The 11965-nt window shown below is 52.4% G+C and overlaps 1 protein-coding gene across 1 annotated transcript; it reads right to left on the bottom strand.

The window, feature by feature from the left end:
- Positions 1-384: 384 nt before the first annotated feature.
- On the bottom strand, positions 385-8424 carry LOC120901938 (serine/arginine repetitive matrix protein 2-like). Its single transcript, XM_040310313.1, has 4 exons — positions 7552-8424; positions 3199-7297; positions 1782-1977; positions 385-1703 (listed from the first exon to the last, which is right to left on the bottom strand). The coding sequence occupies exons 1-4, from the start codon at positions 7835-7837 to the stop codon at positions 840-842; spliced, it is 5445 nt and encodes a 1814-aa protein (XP_040166247.1). The 5' UTR covers positions 7838-8424; the 3' UTR covers positions 385-839.
- Positions 8425-11965: the final 3541 nt, after the last annotated feature.

Raw genomic sequence — 11965 nt, 5'->3', positions numbered from 1 at the left:
ATCCTACATCATTGAATCTACTACATTCGTACCGCGATTAAACTACTGCTGGCGCTTCTCTATCTCTCTCTCTCTCTCTCTCTCGCGTACCACACAAACACGCACACACACACACGTACTTAATTCGATAAAGAAAAAGAGAAGGAAAGGGGGATTTTACAGCATGATGTAAAACAAACCTTTACAGTGACTAACAATCCTTTAAATATGGTTCCAGGCAACCGTATCATAAAGAGCCGTGACTATATATTGATATAGACTCTCTCTCTCTCTCTCTCTCTCTCTCTCTCTCTCTCTCTCTCTCTCTCTCTCTCTCTCTCTCTCTCTCTCTTTTCCTCAGTTCTCTCTCTACCTATTGAGCTTTTTATTTTCCACATTCTCACACACACACACACACACACACACATACACACGCACACATACACTTACGTACGTATATTGCGCTACATTATTGGTTGAACTAAAAGCTACGCGCAAACCATATGCTCTAGAGCGAGCTCATTTTCTCCTGATAATGCAACGAAATGCATTTTGCAAAGCTGAAGGGAGAAGAGAGACACGATGTTGCAGCATAAAACTTAAAAGCTTACTAACTAAACACAGATTAAAACGAAACGCGGGAAGAGATTAGGAATACACAAGTGTAAAGCGCACCGATGTGTGTGTGTGTGTGTGTGTGTGTGTGTGTGTGTGTGTGTGTGTGTGTGTGTGTGTGTGTGTGTGTGTGTGTGTGTTGAAAATAAATCTCTTATTCTAATCCTAATGCAAATTACTACTACTACCGAACGCCGGTGTGCCGTGTGCTTGTGTGCAGCACAACAGTGGTGGTGGGTGGTTCATCACACCGGTGGGGTTCCGTCGAACATTGCACTCCCACCGCTGCCGCTGGCCGCACTGGTACCGCTCGTGATCGGGGTAGAGGGTGCGGCCGACACGATCGATTCGATCGCACTGACACCGTTGTTGTTGTTGTTGTTGCCACTGCTACCGGTAGTGGTGGTGCTTCCACCCATCCCCACCACCACCATCGGTGGTCGCTTCTTGCCACCGTACGTGAGGGCAATGTTCGCGGTGGCCGGCGGTGGCGGCAGCGCTTGCGGTGGGTAAAGCGTGTGGTGCTGCGGCGGTGGCACCGACATGCCCATCACCAGGCCCGGCCCATGATGGTACAGATGGTGGGCGGGATGGTTGGGCGGTGGGTGCGTGTGGTGGTGCGGTAGTGGCAGGGAGCCGTGCGGAGACGCCGGTCGCTGGGCGGCAAGATGGGAAGGCAGCAGATGGTGATGATGGTGGTGCTGATGCGGGTGCTGGTGGTGGTGTTGGTGGTGCGGCGGCAGATTCGAATGCCGGTAGCCGAGGGTAGCCGCCAGGGCGGCCGATGGGACGATGGGACCCCCCACCCCGGGCAGCTGTACGGGCGGCACTGGCAGTGGGGGCAGTCCGGGGGGCGGACCACCGTTGGCACCGGGCAGCGTGTGTTGGTGGAGCGGGGGCGGCGGCAACGGCGGTGGCGGTCCCATACCCGCCCCCATTGGTAGCCCAATGCCGTGGAAGCCGCCCTCGCGGAAGTCGATCATGCGCACGACGGGAGGATGGAGACAGCGGGGCTGCTGCAGCTCGGGCGGCGGCGAACCGGGCGGTGGTGGCGGTGGCGGCAAACTCTCCAGCTCGGGATCGATCTCTTCCGCTTCCTCGTCCAGCTCCTGGGGGCACGGTGGGAGGGGAAAATAGTAAGTACAGATTGTAAAAAATGGCGTGAAGTGATTTTGTTGCCAACTTACCGGTTGCTTGAGTTTGTCAATCAGCCGCTTCTTGCCGGTAAGCTTGAGCGTCCGCTGGCGGCGCATCTTCTTCCGCTGCTTGGCGGCGGACAGTTTGTTCGGCGACCGTTCCTTCGTTTCATCGCCGGAGGAGGACGATTCGTCGCCCGGTGCCACACCGTCCGCAAACAGCACGGATTTTTTGGCCGTCGAAGAACTGTAAATGAAGGAAATTTGAGCAAGAAGATGCAATATTAGTTCTTTAATCCAAGTAGGCGACGGAGAAAATATTAGGGATGTTTATGATAGCTTGGCATTTGGTGAAGATAAAAGAATCGGTAAAATGATTAAATCAATCTGAATAACGATTCAAGACTCTTACGAATCACTTAAAAAGGAATCAATTCGTGATTCGCGTAACTCTTCATTGAAGAATCGTATGAATGTCTAATTAAGAAAAAGTAATGTTTTTAAAAGACCTCGACATGGTTCAATAACCAGATTCAGAACTATTTAAAGATTGATGGGTCATAAAATAATTATGATTCTCGGAAGGTAGGATTCCATTTCAGAATGATTTACGATTCATTAATCCACAATGATTCGTAAAATTATGAATTACTTGGTGATTCAAATCACTCTTCACAAAATAATCATATGACTGCCATTAATAGTATTGGGTTTCATGAATCTTTCATTCATTCAAGATTCATTCATATAAATCTTCAGTGATGAGTGATTCGAATCTCAAGTCGAAATTTCAAAGGTTAATGAATCTCTAAAGATTCACAAATCTTCAAAGATGCATAAATCTTAAATGATTCTTGAGCCTTCAAAGATTCATGAATCTCTAAATATTCATAAATCTGCAAGCATTCCTGAATCTCGACAGATTCATGAATCTTCAAAAAATCTACATCTTAATTCACAATTTAATGGATTCATAAATCCAATTAAATTCATATATCGTCAGGGATACATGAATATTTATGAATGAATGTGTATGATTCTCAAAATATTGAATTGAATTGAAGCTTAAGCTCTATGGAAGTTAAGAGATCTGTGAATGCTTGGAGATTCATGAATATTTAGAGATTCAAGGATCTTTGCGGATTCATGAACCTTTTGAGATTCATGAATCATATATAATTCATAAATCGCTAAAGATTCATGAATCGTGAAAGATGCATGAATCATCAAAGATTCACGAATCTGCAAAGATCCATGAATCTCTTAATATTCATGAGTCTTAGAGATTCATGAATCTTAAATATTCATGAACCTTAGAGATTCATGAAACTTTCCAATCGAGATTCAGTTTCATTATATCATTCCCAAGATTCATTCAGAACTCTAGTCACTATTACACGCAAATCGCAAAGCATCCCGATAGGCCGAAAAGCTAACGAACATCAACAGGCAACAGCTCTTAACTTACCCTCCGCCGGCGTTCGGTTTGGCCGTTTTGAGAATACTTTTTTCGTACGACCGAGCGAGGGACGCGATCAGATCCGCCTGCTTGATCGTCTCGAACTCCTCGTCCGAGGACGCACTGCCACCGGCACCACTGCCGCCGACACCACCACCACCGACCGCTCCAGCACCGATCAAATCACCGCCCGCTCCGGACGAAGCCACACCGGCACCACTACCGTCCGAGGCAGCGACCACGCCGCCGGCAATCGTTTTCGTCCCGAGCAGCCGCTTAATTTCCTGCTGCAGCCGCTCCTTGCGCTGGCTCTTCTCGCGCCGCTTCTTTTCCCGCTCGGCCTGGATCTTTTTCTTCAGCTCCTGGCGTCGCTCCTGGCGCTGCTGCAGCTCCTCGGCGGTAAGAATCTTGGGCGTGACGAGCGCTGACGAGGTGGCGGATGATGATGACTGTTGTTGCTGCTGCTCGTCGCCGATTGCCCCGGTATTCGTCTCTTCCGAGCCGTTGGTTGTATCCGTCGCTTCACCCACACCGGACTGACCGGTCGGGTCGATCGGTTTGGCGGTGGTGGCGGTGGTAGCGGTCGCGAGCGGCGTGCTGGATGGGACGATTTCCAGCACGTTGCCAACCTGTTTCACCTGCGATTTGGCGCTACTGCCATCGGTGGCGGCATTGTTGGGGGCCGACACGGTCGGTATGGTCGGTGTACCGTACGGTGGCCGGTACACCATGTCGCCGCCCGGACGCATCGCGTTCAGCGGTGGGCCAACGAAAGCCATCGGATAGCCCTGGTACGGGTGACTGCGCGGCGCCCAGGACGGCGGTGGACCTCTCGGCGGTGGTCCTCCGTACCCGTACGCACCGTACTCCTGGCCCCCGTAGCCCGCCGGATAGTTCATGTGCGGGAGATGGTTGCGCCCTCCGGGCGGCTGCTGCTGGTACAGATCGTGCGACGACGGCGGATACTCACCATACCCACCGTGATGCTGCTGCTGGTGGTGGTGCAGATGGTGCGGGGGAAGGTGCGAAAGGTGATGCTTACCGGGTGGTTGTTTGCCACCCGCCGCCCCCTCGGCCGTACCATTCATCCCGAGCACGATGTTGATGCGATCGTCGAGTGAAATGCGCTTGGGCGAAGATTCGTCTCCACCTTCGGGCTTCGGGCCCGGCCCGCCGCCGGCGGCCGTTCGGTCTCCATCGAGCAGCAGCTCACCGGCAGGGCCGTAGTAGTAGCCGCCGCCGCCCTTCGGATAGCCCCCACCGTACGCCGGATCGGTAAGCAGAAGCTTTCGCTCCAGCTCCGCATCGCTGATGGTCGAGTCGGCCAGGCTCTTCTTGTAGCCCGTCACCGGCGAATGCACGTTGGGCGACGGGACGCCCGTGCTCGTTATGATGTCGATCTGGTTCTCGCCGTGCACCACCATCCCCATCGGCGGTGCGTCCTTCGGGGACGGTGGCCGACGGTGACCGCCGGCGTAAGGCGATCGGGAGCGTCGCGACGTAGACCACTCCCGCTCGGCGGAGTAGCGACGGCGCGAACGGCCAGCACTGCGCCCTCTCGTCTCTAGCGGACTGCGGCCACGTGGGCTCGGCGGTCGCCGTTGCGATGGGCTGAGGCTGCGGTACCGCGAGCGTGAGCGTGACCGTGATCTCGATCGTGACAGCGAGCGCTTCCGGCTGCGCGTTGGGCTGCGCGTACGATGCCGCCGGGGACTGCGCGAACCGTGGCGGGAGGCGGTGCTGCTACGCTCTTTGCGCGCCGACCGCTTGTCTTGATCGCGCGATTTGCGCTTCGGGCTGCTGGCCACGGTGGATGATTGACGGTCGCGGGAACGTCGGCGGGAAGAGCTGCGCTTGCGGTTGTGTGATCGGTCGCGGGACGAGCGCTTTTCCCGCTCCTTGCTCGCCCGTTGCTCCTTCGAAGCGGTGCCGGCGACGGTAGATGCTTTGGCCGACGGTTCTTTTGCTTGCTCGGCTCCGGCAGTGTGGCGCTGACCCGGCGCATTGCTTTCCTCGTCGTCCTCGTGGCCAAGCAGCGCGGAGGTACCGGCGGTGGGCAGTATTTTGTTCTTCGATGGCAGCTTCAGCTTGATCGGCATGTCGCGCTCGAGCTCGAGCGGCCGGACGGTCGGCGATTCCGACGCAACCGAATCGTCCCGAATACTGTAAATCTTGGTGCAGGACGCGGGCGTTTGGTCCTCCTCGACCGGCACCTTCGGCAGCAGATACTCCGGTATGACCAGCGTCGGCCGGTGGGGCGGTGTGCGTGGCTCTTCCGGTTCGGCCTGCTTGAGCTCCACCGGCACTTCCGCTTCCTTCGCGGTGTCGTTCTTCTTTTCGTCCGAATCGTGCTCCGAATCCGAGTCCGAGGTCGTGCTCGAAGAGCTAGACGAGTCGGACGAGCTGGATGAATCGCTGCTCGAACCGGTCGACGAGCTGTCCGAGCTGCTCGACGAACTACTCGAACTGGACCGTCGCTCCCGCTCCTTCGCATTGCCGAGCGATTGCATAAAGCTCTGATACTCATCCGCCAGCTTCTCGCTGGCCGCTGGCAGCGAACCGTCTTCCCCATTGCCCGCCGCAGCAACACTGCCAGCTGCCGGCGAACCATCCTCCTTGCGCCTCCGGTGCGCTTTCAGCTTTTGCATCTCCTCCAGCTTCGATTGGTACGATTTCAGCTGGTTCTGCACGTTCAGCAGATCGTCCAGCGGAATAATCTCCTCGTGCAGGCTGCGCGGCTTCAAATGGCCACGCTTTTCCGCCGCACTTAGGATCGAGGGCGATTCACCATTCACCGCCGCCAACGGGCCCGATTCCTCCCCGCCCGCCTGACCCGGCGGAGTCCGAGGGGATGGCTTCGCCTGGGCGGGCGGCTGTTGCGGTGTGGGCGTCCGTCTTCCTGCCGGACTCATGCCCTCCGTCTCCCAGTTCGACGCATAGTCGTCCGTGTCGGGCGATTCGCTTCCCTCGCGCCGGTCCCGGTCGACGTGCTTGCCGCCGGCCCGCACTTTGTCGGGCGAAAGGTCGGGCAGCAGCTTCAGATTGCCGCTGGAAAGATCGTCCAGAAAGGAGCAGCTAAACTTTGGCCGTGCGGCTACCGTCGGCTGCGCTTCGCCCTGCTTTCGACGCTCCTGCTCGTCCTCATCCGTTACCGGTTCCTGCTTCACGATGCTGCAATCGATCCGCACCGGGGCCGGCGGGCTCGCCCGCCCGTACTCGTCCTGCTCGTCGGTTGAAACCTTTTCCCGCTTGATCGTCTGCAGCAGCTTAGTGGGGGGGAGTTCGGGCGTGCCGCGGCTACTTTCACCCCTTCGGCTGCCGGGCGATGCACGTTCGAGATCCTTTTGCGCCCGGCGATGGTCGCCCTGCGACCCAGAGGAAGATCCTCCGTCGCTTTCGTCGTACTCCTGCAGTGCCGCGATTGCCGGCGTAATCGGTTGCACCTTCGTAACGGGCGACACCACCGCCTTCACTTTCTTTTCCTTCGGCGGCTCATCCTCAAAGTCGGGCAGCGTCCAGTCGCGCCAACTGATGACCGGGCTGATTGTGGTGTAGCGCACGGCGGACAGCGTACCGCCCGCCCGTACCGCTGCGGGTACGCGCGGCCGAAACGGCCCATTCCTGCGCGGCCCATCGGGAAAGTCCCGGCGCCGGTTGCGGAACGGGTTCCAGCGGCTGTTGAAGTGAAACTTGCTGCCGCTCTGGTACGGCGGGAAACGATCGCGCGCATCTTCGCCCCACCGCGGTACGGATTCGCGCAGCGGGCTGTGACTACGCTGCTGGTGGTCGCGTTTATTGCTGGCCTCTTCCCGCGGTTGGCTGTGGGACCGGGTGCGCGAGCGGGACCTTTTCCGCGACGCCCTTTCCTCCACCGAGCGGGATCGTCGCTTTTTCGACTTTTTTTTCTTGCGCTCGCCGTCACGCTGGTGGCCGGTGGCCCTGTCGCTGGCGCTCTCCTCGTCCGTGCCGCCGTTGCTCGCTTTCCGCCGGTGCCGATGGCGGCTGCCGCGGCGCTCTTTGCCTGTGTCGTGCTCTCGGGACGTCCGCTTTGCTTTCTTTTTCTTTCTCGATGCCGCTGCCGAGTCGGAATCGACGGGTGTGTTGTGCTCTGGAAGGAAAGTGGGGAGAGCAAAGTGATGTGTGTGTGTGTTAGTACAAAAACGAAAGGTCCCATGTATTTGCCAAGTGAATTTGGGGTACGAAATAGAATCACTTCAAATTGACGAAATTCCCCCACTGTCCGCACATCATCGGAGAGCCGAAATTTCGACATCCATCTCGTAAGATGGCGTAAAATGGCTACCCTTGCAGTGTATTGCCACTACCGCCTGCTGTCAAAAACAGCCTTCGCTAGATACTCACTGTCTTTCCGTCGCTCCTTGGACGAGCTGGAATCACGGTTCCGCGACTTTTTCGCTCTTTTGGTGCGCTTCTCCTCCCGGTCGCTGCTGCCCGCAGCTCCTGCCTCCCTATCGCTGTGCCGATCGATGGCAGCATTTGCCGCCGGGGGTGATTTTTTCCTCTCCTGCTGCTCGTGTCTGTCAATCGATGGCGAACGTTCCTGTACGGGCTGCTTGGTCAACTGTACGGGCGTGCGCTCGATCGCTGGCAGCGGCGGTGTGCAGGATGTGGCTCGGTCCGTGTCCATCGTGTGGGCGGCGACGACGGGCACGATCTAAAATGGTTCCAAATGGTGCGGCGCACAGGGGGATGGCGAGCGTCTGACTCGCGAGCGGGCAGGGAGATGCAGTGCAATGCCCCGTCGTTATGACAACAGCTCCATGGATGGCCTTCGAGCTAGCGGTGTACGGCTTCCGCGGGTGTTGCTGTTCACAGTTCCCGTCGGGTCGGGTCTACCGCGATTTCCTGCTTGCAATCAATCGGTTGACGGCAGGACGGCCCGAGGGCGGTGTACCTGGGCAGTACGGGGTAAGCGATGCACACACAGCAACCAGCTATCATCACCCGCTCTTCCTGCTCACTCTCTCTCTCGCTCTCTCGCGCCTCTCTTTCTGCCTCTCTCCGCGGCACAGCAAGCCTGCTGCTAATGAGGCGCCTGGGGCAAACTTCGGCCCGTAACGGTAGGCACAGCTGGATGGGGATCCGCGGGGTCGAAGGCTAAAAAGATTAGCCCCGTCTTTTTACACGGCAAGTTTATGATTTTGTATCGCAACTACGGTGACACAAAACCAGGGATAGAAATAGGCAGCACGCACGCACACACGTTTACGCACGAAACATAACAAAACGTCAGAATCGCGACGGGCCGCGGGTGACAGATGCGCCTTGACAGCTTGAAGGCGCACGGGAAAACGTCGCCGCAAAAACGTCGCACCGAATTCAAATGGACCGTTTCGGGATGGCCGTTAAATTTTCATTCCCAATCTGAATGTTTTATGTAGATAACACACATTTTTGTGCTACGTTTTTCCTATGCAGCATTTGAGTTTGGGACAATTGATGTGCCACATTCAGCTTGCGCAAAACAAAAGAGATATAATAAATGCTAAACTTGGTTGTATGGCACCGTTACATTTTTTAAATTGTCCTGGAACTATTTTCAATAACTTAGTTTGATTAAATTGGAGTTCATTTTAAGATTTTTTTGTACAACAACCGTTGTCGGTCAAGAGCTGGCTGTAACCACTAATGGGCTGGCTTTCAGTGACTTATTGATTTACCATAGCAGGATAGTCAGTCCTACATATGGGGGTATGGTCCATTCGAGGCTTGAACCCATGACAGGCATGTTTTTTGTTGTTCATTTTAAGAATAGCAATACGTATTTCTAAATTAGAATAGAACGAAGTAGATTGAACTCATAGCTGATCTACTTTCCAAGCTCCTCGGATTAATCTTAAACGACTGAGAAATCAAATATCCATAAAAAAAAATCAAAAAAACGAAAGCTCCATAACTTCATTGGTTTGCTCCATAGATGGCGTTTTATAATTCATCATTATATTGCTGTCCTTTTCTTGCAATGTGTTTTGCTTAGCTTCATCTAATATCATAGCACATATACCCTTCTAACTTTCTGAGCAAAAATCTATACGATTGGTCGTGTGGTCAGATACGCGGGTATCAACATCATGGACACCATTACTCAAATCTCTCTTGCTTCAGTACAAATGGTTATCATTGGAGTTTAGTATTTAAGAAATCGTAGTAAGGGTGTAGTATTTAAGCCGTTCTAGTTCTAGAGATGCATAACTTCAATGCATCTCTCTGCAATGCAATGTACAGAGGGAAGGCGAATGCTCTCAAAGCGAAGAAAGCTCCGCTGAGTTGCTTAACCAGTAACAGATGACGCCACCAGCTTTTTTTTGCTATTTTTATAATGCATTAGTCGTTAACCGTCTGCTAAACGAAGCCCTTTTAGATTCCTATTAATTTGAAATCTTGTGCCTTTTAGAACCCGTTTAGTGAACGTTTAGTGGATTTGTGGCATTTAGGGTTGGTCTCATCTTGAAGTTTAGTTTTAAAGCAAATTGCACCACCGTTGCTAGTACCATAACTTCAATACAAGTTACAGAAAGTTACAGAAATAAATTCTCGAAAATCTTACAGTAGAAAAAAAAACACAAATAAATACGAAATAGAAACTAGAACAATTAATGTTGAATGTAGAAACTAGAAAGAAAAAGTAACAATTCTACATTCAGTAACGAGGTCGTAATCTGCCGAACGAAAACTTTACAAGCAGTGCGAGCAGTGCCCCTCAATCCCTAATGCAAATTATGCTGATCCCGTTTGCATTCAATTAAAACATTTGACATGTTAAATCGTGGTATTACGCGTGTTATAATTCATGCATAGCAATATAAATGTATTCTTAAAAAGTACAGTAACTTTTCTTCCTTGAAAATGCAGCCAAAAAAGGAAAGCGAATCGGAAACAATATTCATTATCCTATCCTTTTTTTGTGCTTGATTTCTCTCTATCACTTCCATCTTGCCGCACAACCACCAACTGGATGAGTGAAATACTAATTAAAATATTGAAATGAGTTTGGCGAAATTCTGATCCCCCCACGCAGTAGCAAACGCGGCCTCGGGAATCATTGTGCGCACCCACCGTACCGTACCACCCAGGTGCCAAATGGCCAAATTGCAAATGACGAGCCTACGAACAAAGCTGCCCGAAAAGAAGGGCCAGAAAACCAAGTCTGTGGAAAGCTTTCCGGAGAAGGGAAATAAAAATTGGAATCATGCCACGAACGGAGCGGCCTGTGTGTGTGTGTATGTGCCGCAGCCGAAAGAAGTCTCTAATTACCTGAAATGATTAATATGGTACGCGCGCTGCTCCCGGTGACTTTCGGTGAAGCGCACGGACAAGACGATGATAACTTTGCACCGAGAGGCGGTTAAAGTTTGACCGTGAATGGTGTACTGGTAAAGGATGAGCGCATTGGTTTGGCAGTGGAAAAGGACAGGGAGTGCCAACGAAGGGAGTCAATTAGCCGAGCTTTAGAACGTAGTGCGACTGCTCGCTGGCGTATTGCTGGAAGAGTGTGAACTGTGTCAAAGTCATTTTAAGGTTTACTTTCTTTTTTTTATTAAATCTGGCATAGTTCCAAAGTTATGCTGGGTACGTCAATCGCTTGATTAGGATAACAGACTCTAATTTTGTTGTAGGTAAAGGCTAGCCAAAGGGATTTTCTAGAAGAGTTTGAGAAACATTTATTGCATCAGTAGCTCCTATTAAGTCAATATTAAGTCCAAAGGCTGAGTGGAATATGCTTGGTAAGGATTGTTGCTAAAAATATATAAATCGGGTCTGCTTGCAATATTAAACGGAAGGATTGTTACTTGCAGAAGATTGTATTAGATACTATCCCGAAACCTTCGATGCATCTTCTTTGCACGGACGAAACGGACTGCACTATGGACTTGAGCCTAAGCTAACTTTGATCTGAACTCGATCGTTCTCTGTTAATACTTCTAGCGTTTATTCGTAGTTGGCATTGACCCTTTATTGAGAGTAGTGATGGGAAAAATGAAGATTTCGTCGGAATCGATTCCGGATAGTAGGTCCGGAATCAGTTTCCGGTATCGATTCCGGAATCGGCTCCCGAATTGGTTCCGGAATTGGCTCCGGAATTGGTTCCGGAATCGGCTCAGGAATCGGAATTGGCTCCGGAATCGGAATTGGCTCAGGGATCGGAATTGGCTCCGGAATCGGGATTGGCTCCGGAATCGGAATTGGCTCCGGAATCGGGATTGGCTCCGAAATCGGAATCGGTTTCGGAACTGATTCCGGAATCAAAATCGACTCCGACATCGGAATTGACTCCGAAATCAGAATTGGCTTCGAAACGAAGTCGGTTTCGGCATCTTCATAGGAATAGGCGTTTTGGGTCCAATGATGCTATGTGTTGATAGCGGCAAAGAATCAAAGTTTACTTGTAAATGATCTATTCACATGGAGATTCCCGGACTTATTTCGCTTCCCACACATCTTATTTCAATTCAAACCATTCCATTTCTGGAGTCAAGCCTGATTCCGTCACCGTAGCAAATTGCGATTCTGATTCTGATTCCGGAGCCGATTCCAATGCTGGAATCGATTCCGGAGCCGATCCCGGAATCGATTTCAGATCCGATCCCGGAGTCGATTCCGGAGCCCATCCCGGAATCGGCTCCGGATTCAACTCCGGAATCGGCTCTGAAACCAACTCCGGAATCGGATCTGGAACCAACTCCGGAATCGGCACTGCAACCAACCCCGGAACCAACTCCGGAATCGACTCCGGAATCGGAATCGATTCCAGCAT

This window comes from Anopheles arabiensis, chromosome 3 (genome assembly GCF_016920715.1).
Source record: "Anopheles arabiensis isolate DONGOLA chromosome 3, AaraD3, whole genome shotgun sequence".
Lineage (NCBI taxonomy): Eukaryota > Metazoa > Arthropoda > Insecta > Diptera > Culicidae > Anopheles > Anopheles arabiensis.
This window is presented reverse-complemented; position numbering and strand designations above follow the sequence as displayed.

What these genes read in the sequence shown, in the direction of transcription:
- LOC120901938 (XM_040310313.1), bottom strand. Translation starts at nt 7,837, where the DNA reads ATGGACACGGACCGAGCCACATCCTGCACACCGCCGCTGCCAGCGATC. An exon ending in CAAGGAGCGACGGAAAGACA is followed by an intron (nt 7,298 to 7,551) that starts GTGAGTATCTAG and finishes CTTTCCTTCCAG; the next exon opens with AGCACAACACACCCGTCGAT. An exon ending in TTGACAAACTCAAGCAACCG is followed by an intron (nt 1,704 to 1,781) that starts GTAAGTTGGCAA and finishes CCGTGCCCCCAG; the next exon opens with GAGCTGGACGAGGAAGCGGA.